Raw genomic sequence first — 10,819 nt, forward strand, 5'->3', positions numbered from 1 at the left:
CAGACAGCCTTCAGGATGTAAGGTAGGTATGAGAATGTCTTCAACAACAAAACAGATCATTCTAGATTAGGATGTTGCGTGGCACGACAGCTCTGTAATTCTGAAAGCCTACAATTTGAGCTGGTCATAGAAAAAGGTGTATTCATTAATGACGTTAGTCTCATTTATGAATAAAGTGTACACCCAATCTAGATCTCCCACAGAAGGAAAGCCGAGTGCCTTCCCTGTATAAAAAGCAGATGAAGACCAGAAGGAAATAGTCTGTCCCTCAAACTGATGTAGGGTTCCATGCTGATAATCAGCAAGTTTTCTAGGTAGCTACAGTACAAGTAGGGTATTACTATAGTTCTCAAGTCCTGAGGGAAAAGAAGATGGAAAAGAGAGCGGGAGAAGGAGCAACCTAGCATTGGGTCCCCATTACAGTTGCAGGGCTTTAGGAGGCAACAAAATTTTCTAGCTGGAAGGCACATGAAAAAATAACTTTAACAGTAACTCAGAAATACATGGGAAATCAAAAGAAAAAGACCTCCCTCAGGTGTAGAAGTACGTCTGTCTGATTAACATAACAGCAGCTACAGTGGGAAAAACAGTCTGAGGCAGGGACTGTGTCTAAGTGGCATCACACTGGATGAAGACAACCTGGTGCGGTGGGTTTAGTTTCAATGATTCTTCAGCAATTACTAAAGCCACTGTGCCCGTTGCATGGAAACCCCAAATCCTCTGCGGGACAAAGATTTGAAATAGTAGAGTTACAAATGCTCCCTGCTGACAGGCACCACAGGTTACTTCACTATCCAGTTAAGTGGATGAAGGCTCCGATGTGCTGTCCACCAGCACTCAGTTACAAAGTCCACAGAGAAACAGAACTGATGAAAGGAATGACGGGGGTATTCCTGACTTCTTCAGGGAGTGCTTGTCCATAATTTGCACAAAAATATGAATTGTCAAAATAGGGATAAAATTTGAAACAAGAAAAATGGAACAACAATCTGCATTTTTAAGGCAAAACAATAGAAATCTCTTTAAATAGATACTTTATTATACCCACAGGCGATAAAATCCCAGAGCTACTGTTAGGCACGTAAATACAGATCCTGTAAGAAAAAAATAATTGAGAGTACTATTAGTTCTAGTAATAGTTACTTGAGGGAACATCTTTTCATTAAGAACACACACATACTCATTCGCCTAAGCCACCAAGAAAATACAGAAAACCTAAAAACTTATATTGCTCACTGATATGCCATATTCCACAAGACACCTACACCTTGAAATCATCATCTTCAAAGTACAAATGTATCTAATACTCAAGAAAACTTTCCTATAAAAGTTTAGAATCACAAAAATTCTGTGGTCACACACTTCAATGTAAACAGCAAAATTTCATTGTTAAATACTACTGTAACTTTAAAATATTTGAAATAGTGGCTAAGTTGAGGGGGAAAAGTACATAAATATTCCTTCTTTTTTTTTTTTTTTTTTTTTAGACAGAATCTGACTATGTTGCCCTTGGTAGAGTGCCAAGGCATCACAGCTCACAGCAACTTCAAACTGTTGGGTTCAAATAATTCTCTTGTCTCAGCCTCCCAAGTAGCTGGGACTACAGGTGCGCGCCACAACGCCTTTTTTATAGATGGGATCTCACACTTGCTCGGGTTGGTCTCTAAACTGTGAGCTCAGGCAATCCACCTGCCTCGGCCTCTCACAGTGCTAGGATTACAGGCATGAGCCACCGTGCCCGGCTTCATTCCCTCTTTTGATTCAAAAATTCCAAAAGCTAAATAACTCCTTAAAAGATGTGTCACCAATTGTTTTCCTGATCCCGCCCCCCGATTTCTTGTTTATTTTTTTGAGTGTCGCCAATTGAAGCAGAAAGATCTGAACTCAAACACCTTCCATTTTATTCACAAAATATCCCATCTTGAATTTCACTCAAATCCCAAATAATTATAATATCTTATCAAATTTAAGATTCTACCATTTTTTGTAGTTACATCCTTAATTTCAGATATGTTAAAGTATTAAAAAAAAGCATCAGACCCAATGAAATGCAATTATGCGTCACTGGCTTATTTTATAAACGATTTATTTTCTTTTCAGGTTGTTTTAAATACTTATATAAAATAGCTTACCTGCTAAATATTTAATATTATCAAGCTTGTGCGACTCGAGCATGGTTTTGAGGCCAGCAACCTCAGTCTCTATCTTCCTGTCTGTCTGGGTGAGGGCCCGATCTTGCTGGGCATGCTTTCAAACAGAGTCACAGCATTAGACGGTTGTGGGTATCGTGCCCTCTGTTCTCCACCCTCAGATGCCTCCCGACAGGATGCAGAAACAGGGAAACCAGGGTAAGACTAAGGAGGCCCTTGTGCTACCTGTGACCTCTCTAGGCCTCACTTTCTTTCTGTTTGAAAAAAAGGAAACAAAAATACCATTGGCCGTGCCTTCACATGGGCTGTTTCGAGAATCTAATGTGATGATCTACATGAAAAAGCTTTTCCAAGCTATATGGTGCTCTATAAAATAATATAGTGCTATAAAGCCAGTCTGCTCTCAATAACCATGCCTCATCCTAAATACTCCTTAGTGAAAAGCATCAGTGAACTCAAAAATGCTTCCAAGAAATGAACAGAGCCTTAGGTAATCTACAAGCAGCAGTGCTTGTCTTGATGCTACCGCTAGTCACATTTTTAAATGCTTTTTTCCTTCACACAAACATCAGCTATTTCATTAATGTGAGGCTTGGCTATTAAGGGCCAGTTTGTGTCCTTCCCCAAATATGATACAGTTAAAGTAGGTATGTAATTAATCCCTAAAAGGCAATGAGCTTGGATGATGTTATAAAGGGATTGCATAATTATATTAATGCATAAAAACACTGGGAATGTTTCCCTGAAACTCCTAAAACAGCTCAGCAGTTCCCTGATAAGGAAATAAAAGCCTGGATGAGGAGAAAAATATTTCTCAATATTCCAGAATTCTCTCATGGAGACTTCTTGTGAGTTTCAAAAGTCCCAGGTAACATAGTATGGAAAAAAAGTAATGCATGCCATAAATTAAAACTATAATAAGACATCTCTATTCCTTGCTATTCTTCAATTACTGAAATTTAAATTTTGTTCATTAGCAAAAATAAACTTTAAGTTTAAATCTTTCATTATCTTTCGTTAAGATAATCAAGTATATCTTTAAGTGTAAAAAACCCTATGACAGGCCACTTTTTGGTATACCAAACACTGAAAGCAGGGACCCTCAGAGATGCCTGCACACCCATGTTCACAGCATCATTAGTCACAAGTGCCAAAAAGTGGAAGCAACCCAAGTGTCTACCCACAGATGAATAGACAAACTATGGGGTATATGTACAACACAATACTGGCCAGCCTTAAAAAGGAAGGACATCTTGCCATTTGCAATGACATGGATAAACCTCGAAGACGTTATATGAAATAAGCCAGCCACAAAAAGACAAACCCTGTATGATTCTATTTATATGAGGTATCTACAGTAGTAAAATTCACACGGATAGAAATAATAGTGGCTGCCAGGGAGTTGGGGAGGAGGCAATGGGGAGTTAGTGTTTAAGAAATACAGAGTAAAAAAAAGAGACAGAAAAGAAATACAGAGCATCTATTTTTTGCAAAACAGAAAGAGTCCTGTGATGGATAGTGGTGATGGTTGCCCCCAAATCTGAACACACTGAACTACACGGTTAACATAATTTTTATGCTGTATATATTTTAGTACAATTAAGAAAAATCCCATGACGCTAATCTTGCATATATACCTTTTTTTTTTTTTTTCAGAGACAGAGTCTCACTTTATCACCCTTGGAAGAGTGCCATGGTGTCATAGCTCACAGCAACCTCCAACTCCTAGGCTTAGGCAATTCTCTTGCCCCAGTCTCCCAAGTAGCTGGGACTACAGGTGCCCACCACAATGCCCAGCTATTTTTTGGTTGCAGTTTGGCTGGGGCTGGCGCCCTACTCACTGAGCCACAGGCACCGCCTGCATGTATACCTTTTAATACATCATTACAAGTAACTATACATGGGATGAAGCAAAAACGAGTAAAATGACAAAGAAAAGTCAGTCTCATTTCTTACCAATGCCACTATTTCTGTTCTTAATTCCAGCAGCTTCCTTTCGTTCAGTGAATACTGAAACAAACATGTAACATGGTCAGATCCTCATCTACTGCTCTCTCTTCCCTTTCTCTGGTACCTTAAATATTCTGGGCTTGGCACACCCTAGAATACATATCCCCAGAAAATCCTCTCTGGGATGGTGCCGCCTCCCCACCTCTTTCCTTTACCTGTGATTTGAGGTTTCTTATTTCTACTCACTCATTCCTCCACTATCTGGTTTGCCTTCTGTCATCTGTTACCTCTCTGCTGTGCTATCCCCAGGGCTCTCCCACTATTATAATGGCATCCCCCAAGGCCAATTTAGAAGAATACTGTGTCAGATGTCTTTTAGCTTTGAAAGGGTTGAAAATGGTGGAGAGCCAACTCAATTTAGGAGCTCTCCTGTTATAACTACCAGCAAAACAGGTTACTACTTGAAGGTACGACAAAAGATAAGAAAGACAAAGTCGGGGAAAAATAGCTGCAAGGGATATTATTCAATGACAAGACACTGTGTTGTGATTATAAAACACAACGAAATATACAAATGTAACATACTAAATCATCATGTTGGTTTTAATAATAAAGAAAAAACTACTTGGGCATAGTCACAGTTCAGTGTTACTGAAGGACTAACCAATTCTACCCAGAATTAAAATAGCTTGCCTTTGGCTATTAATGTCAATGAAAAGATTCAGTGCAGACATATCTCTTTAGTAGTGGCCATTAGTGTACATATGTGTGTATGACAGAGACAGGGCCTCGCTCTATAGCCCAGGCCCCTGTCATGATTATAGCTCACTGTAACCTTGGACTCCTGGGCTCGAACAATCCTTTCACCTCAGCCTCCCCAGTAGTTAGGACTACAGGCACACATTACCATGCCCAACTAATTTTTTACTTTTTGTGGAGATGGGGTCTTGTTGTGTTGCCCAGGTTGGTCATCAACTCCTGGCCCCAAGTGATCCTCTCACCTCTCTCTCTCTCTCAAAGTGTTGGGATTACAGGTGTGAGCCACTGTGCCAAGCTAGGCATTACGATTTAATTGAGCAAATGACAATCTGAAATTTAGATGAAGAATTTTAAGATCTGTGTTAACACTGTAATGGTGGAAAACTTAAAGTATCTAGACACTTTCCAGCTATGAAATGTTCTCCTGGTACTAACACGGGGATAAAGTACAAAACAGCATTGCTTAGAAGTAAAAAAACAAAAAACAAAAAAACTCCCAAAGCCCCCAACTAAGGACTAGTCACAAAACCAAAGAAGGATGCTCTTTAAATGTCATGGTTTCAGACTAGGAGAGTGCTATGCATCAGATCACCATTAGAGGGCGGCGTTAACCTGGATTTTCTGCACCTTTCCACTAGTCTTTATGAACTCAACATTGATTGATTCACCCACAAGAGAAAAATGCCTGAATCTTGACATTGTTGTGATTTGTAAAATAACATCTATGTAGTTCTATCTACCCACACTCCAAAAAAGTTTATACACCATAATGCTTTTGAAACTGGCTGTAAGTATCACCAGATAATTTAATTTTTAATTTAATTGTAACTTTACCAAATAACTCATCAATGTGTGCTACACATACTAGTGGTGTAATATACTGTCACTCTGGGCTCCAGAGTAGTCTAAATTTAGGCTTACCCGGAACAACTCCTCAGCTAGGTTAGTAAATCACATAAATTCACTGGCTTTAATCTATGTTCATGTCCTATAATTTCCCAATCTCCTACATGTACTTCTTCCCAGCTTGGTTAGATACACGGATAGTCATCTTCCTAAATCAGGTGAATTCAGAGGTTTTTCCTAAGCATACACCCTACAAAGAAAAAGGTAACCAAAAGTAATATGCTGTGGTCATTAAATATTTTAGTAATATGAGGTGATTTAATCTTCATTGTTGAAAATTGTTTTAAAACTACAATGAGGAAGTAATATGGTCATAATTATTATCTGTGTATAACAAAGCTCAATTTAGTTCTTAAAATCCAGTGGCAGTTCCAAAACACAATTAAGTTACTTGTTTGAGTTACAATATTAGCTTCATTTATCATTATAGCACATTTTAATTAAAAACAAATTGTGAAAAATGTGAAAACAATGAACAGTTATAAGTACTTATCTTCCATATATGTATTCAGTTTTGCATTAGAGAAAATGCTCTATCTGCCTAATTTCTCATTAAGAATAAAAATGTATCTAGCTAATATTACCAAATCAGAATAAAGCCTGAGCAAGAAGACAGATGAATATCCAGAGTTAAAATTAGAGGCAACCCAACACATATCTTTATTAAAACATTTACTTCTCATTGTATTTAGAATATAGAAATATGTTTCAATCTTGAATTTCATTGTAGAATTTCATATTACTTAATAATTTCATATTCATCAAGTCCAAGATAATCAACTTAACTTTTGCAAGATTAGGGCCTGTGAAGATTTAAGTCAGTATTAAATAGATCAAGACTAAGTTTAATTTCTTTATTAATATCTATGTAACATATAATCTAGTATTTCGGAAACAAAAAATTCAAACTCAATTTGACTAAGATTTTAATGTCACTTTTGAAAGTATTGAATTTAAGCTCTAATGCAAAATATAATCATCAAAGAAAAAAACTGTCTAACACTGATAACTGGTAAATATTTAACAATACCTGTGACTTGTATATAAACTTGGACTTAAAGGAGCATTCCATCCTGAAAAAAAATTAATACATAATCTATTTTTAATAAAGGAACATACCAATTCTTTTACTCTGCTCTTTTCTAGATTGAAGTCTAACTTGGTATCTGTTCGGACTTTGATCACTTCATCCTAGTAGGAAGGCAAAAACAAAAACAAAGAGAGAAATCCAAAGTAAGAAATGCAAACCCTCTCAGGCTACTCCCCCACCTCTATCACAGGGGAGCCAGTCCCGAGAGGGCAGAGCCCACGGCTTCCAGAGACGGGCCTATCAACATCAGAGACAGACAAGGTCAAAGCCACGTCTAGCGTCAGCCCTGCCTTAGGACTTCTCACTTACAGATACAAATAATCCCTTTTTATGTTTAAGCCAGTCTAGGGTGAATTTTTGTTGCCTTTAACCTCAAAAGTCCCTGTGGAATTTATGAATAAAGTTTTTCCTTAGACAACTTTGAAAAACAAAGATGGACTCAAAGAATATCCGATTCTAGTTTAAATAAAGCCTTTTCTCTGATACTCATCAAAATCTTTAATATCATTGTACTGTCTACTAAAAAAAAAACAGCTGGCATAATAAGCATTTAAAGATCCTATTAATTCTCTAAAGATGGTCTTCATTTAAAAAGTTAAAAAAAAAAAAGATGGAGTTTTACTCTTGCTCAGGCTGGTCTCAAACTTGTAAGCTCAAGGGATCCTCATTCCTCAGCCTCCTAGAATGCTAGGATTACAGGCATGAGTCACAGTACCTGCTCTAAAGATGGTCTCTTTTAAGAGAATCCAAGGGATCCTTCAATGTGACTACTTTAGAAAAATTTTGATTTAAAAATTACTTGCTCTTAATACACAATTTTCTTAATGAATTTAGTTACAGACATTAATAATTCATTCATTAACTTCTTAGCTAAATCTTCCAATGTGTACTTTTGAGGCCTATTATACAAACATTTCACACATAATTTTTAAAAACATAATAAATATCCGATGTATTTATTAAGTTTATATAATTACAAATAAGTCAGCAAACAGAACCTTACCGTTACTTGTTGTTTTAACTGATGTAGTTCGAGTTTTATTTTCTGAAAGTATATTAAAGAGAAAAAGTCAAGAATATGTTTAGAAAGAAAATATAACTTTAAACTCAGTATACAAATAAACTTGGTAATCAACCATTATTACAACATGTATTTATGTACAAATTCAAGTTCTTTCCTCATTCAATACAACCTGACCTCATTCAGAACACAGTATTAATTGAATAGTGGTATCATAATACGTGTGTGTATTGTGAAATCAGTTTTATTTCATCCTGAAGGTTATATACAATTAGTAACACAATTAATTGTTTTTAACACACACATCTGCCTTCAGGGACCCTGCTTCTTTTTTTTTTTTTTTTTGAGACAGAGTCTCACTTTGTCACCCTCAGTAGAGTGCCCTCGTGTCACAGCTCACAAGCAACCTCAAACTCTTGGGCTTAAGCAATTCTCTTGCCTCAGACTCCTAAGTAGCTGGGACTATAGGTGTCCACCACAACGCCCGGCTATTTTTTTGTTGTAGTTATCATTGTTGTTTAGCAGGCCTGGGCCAGGTTCAAACCCCCCAGCCCTGGTCTATGGAGCCGGCGCCCTAGCCGCTGAGCTACAGGTGCAGAGCCAGAGACCCTGCTTTTTTGATTACTTCCTCTGAGTTTTCTATTAAATAATTTTGCTCTCAAATAACTGACTAAGCACAAATTAAACAGTTGCAAAGCTTATCATTTTGCTAGAAGGTTTCTTAGGAGGCTAAGATGAACAGGCAATAAATGGCCTTCCCTTATGGGACTTTAAACAGGACCGAAAATAAAAGGAAGTGCAAACATCAAGCATCCTTATTTAAATACTGATCCCATACGTCTCACTTAAAGAATGAAATCAGTATTTTGCAGCATTTGTTCATAAAAATCAAAAACTGGAAATAATCCTAATATATAACACAGCAGAATGATGTGGGATATTCATAGAATACTATATAGGCAATGAAAAAAACCCATCTATTGCTACAAGACACACTGCATGATTCCAGCGAAATAAGTTCTAGAATGGGCAAAACCAGACAATGGTGCTCTCAGCTGACACAGGCTTTCCTCTGTGGGAGGCAACTACAGGGTTCCAGGACACTGGCAGTGTTCTACTTCCTGAGACGGCTGGGCTCGCACACTCCACGAAAATGCACTGAGATACACACTTAGGTGAACTCTTTGTGTCTGTGTATTATATCTCCATGGTGCAACACAACAAACTTTTAAGCGTGAGTGGTTCTTAATTTTACCTCATTTTCTGCTCTGAGGGCTGAAAATTCACTCTTCTCCAAAATAATCATATCTTTTTTCACATTAGCAATCTGAGACATTACTTGCTGAAGAGTGATCTCCTAGGAAAGGAAAAACAAAGCATATAATCTAGTCTATCCCAGGAAGCCCACCTCTTATCATCTCTACCTTCTATCATCCCAGTGAGAAACTAGAGGAACGTAGAGGAGTGGGAAGGTTCAGTGAGGTCATCCTCCAGTCCTAACTGAGAAAAAAGAGAAGAATAAAAACAAACATCTGGTGTTGTCACCAAGTGAACCACAGTTAACAGGGTGGGAGTCTAAGGACTCCAGAACCTGATGCTGTAATTCCGGCCACAGCTCCATTTATTATAGGATGTTTACTTGGAATTGTCCATCTTTAAGCACAGGGAGCTTTTAAGTATAAAGATTCAACAAGAGTTGACTATACAGCTTTCAGTAAGTAACATTTGCCTCTAAAATCAACTATATAAAATTACTGTTTATATTTCAACCAAATATTGTCTAAAAATGACATTAATGCATTACCACAAACAGGCCCCCACATTCAGGTTTCTTAATTTGCTAAACCACCAAAGCTAACCTGCTGCACCTTGGTGACCATGTCTTTGTAGACGATATCCATGTTGGCCTCTATGATCTTGACCAATGCAGATACAATAATTTCTGCTTGCTGAGTAGTAAACCCTGAGCAGGCACAAAAACAAAATCAAACATGCTTAGAAGATTGCAGATGCAATTAACGTGTTTGTGATTTAACGAAGATTCACAGTCACTTTTATTTTCTTCTTTACAGTTCTCTTTGTTGTACGAATTTTCTATAGAGGGTATTATTTCTTTAATTTTTAAATGTTAGAAAATAATTTACTCAAATAGGAGAGGCTCAATTGTTTTATATCCAGCATGAATTGGTCAACTCCTTGACTGTATAAATAGATGGTTAGTTGACTTAGTTAATATTAAAAGACAAGATCAAAGTTCTTTCATCTTTCCTCCACAACTCTCTTCAGTATGTGGGGTGGGGGGCAAACTGGAAAAAACATAAACTTTGATACTCAATAAAGGATGGTGACTTAAATTCTAGAGGCTCAACTCAGAAATGTTGCTGTTTTTAACAACTCAGGATGTAACTCCTATTTCACATAAGAAATTCATGTTAATTAATAGTGTTTTTTTAAAATAATAGTAATTAATACAATTTATTTAGATGAGATGAAGCATGGCACTATAATTAATCAAAAAAATACATATTTAAAGAAAAAGAAAATAACTTCCAAAGACCTACTCCTATCACTTAACAATTCTTTAATTTTTCGAATCTATCAGTTTAATTTTATTTCTGAACATAAGATACACATAAAATTTACTATCATAACCATTTTTCACTGTACAATTCAACAGCAGTAACTACAGTCAGAAATCCTTTAATTTTTCAACATATGTATCATGCCCCCATCTAGAAAAAAAACACACCCAAAAGAACCACCCACCAAAATGTTAACATTGTTTAGCTCTGGAGTTCTGAATTTTTTTTTCTTTGCTGTCCTCCTAATTTTTTGAAAATGTACATCTTTGGCAAATTTTAAAACTTTATTAAGAAGAGTTCATGGCAGGCCGGCCTCTAATCCTACCTAGCACTCTGGGAGGCCGAGGCAGGTGGAATGCTT

At 36.9% G+C, this 10,819-nt stretch overlaps 1 protein-coding gene across 1 annotated transcript in view; it reads right to left on the bottom strand.

The window, feature by feature from the left end:
- Window positions 1-1,016: 1,016 nt before the first annotated feature.
- Window positions 1,017-10,819, bottom strand: part of MCUR1 (mitochondrial calcium uniporter regulator 1) — a 20,976-nt gene continuing 11,173 nt past the window's right edge. The window contains exons 3-9 of the mRNA XM_003788371.3: window positions 9,736-9,839; window positions 9,132-9,233; window positions 7,859-7,900; window positions 6,885-6,956; window positions 4,107-4,160; window positions 2,133-2,247; window positions 1,017-1,094 (exon numbers count right to left, since the gene is read on the bottom strand). Coding sequence (XP_003788419.3) covers window positions 1,039-1,094; window positions 2,133-2,247; window positions 4,107-4,160; window positions 6,885-6,956; window positions 7,859-7,900; window positions 9,132-9,233; window positions 9,736-9,777 — 483 coding nt within the window. The 5' untranslated portion in view covers window positions 9,778-9,839 and the 3' untranslated portion in view covers window positions 1,017-1,038. The remainder of the gene's footprint in view (window positions 1,095-2,132; window positions 2,248-4,106; window positions 4,161-6,884; window positions 6,957-7,858; window positions 7,901-9,131; window positions 9,234-9,735; window positions 9,840-10,819) is intronic.

Source organism: Otolemur garnettii, unplaced genomic scaffold, assembly GCF_000181295.1.
Source record: "Otolemur garnettii isolate 467f Iridium unplaced genomic scaffold, OtoGar3 scaffold00026, whole genome shotgun sequence".
NCBI lineage: Eukaryota > Metazoa > Chordata > Mammalia > Primates > Galagidae > Otolemur > Otolemur garnettii.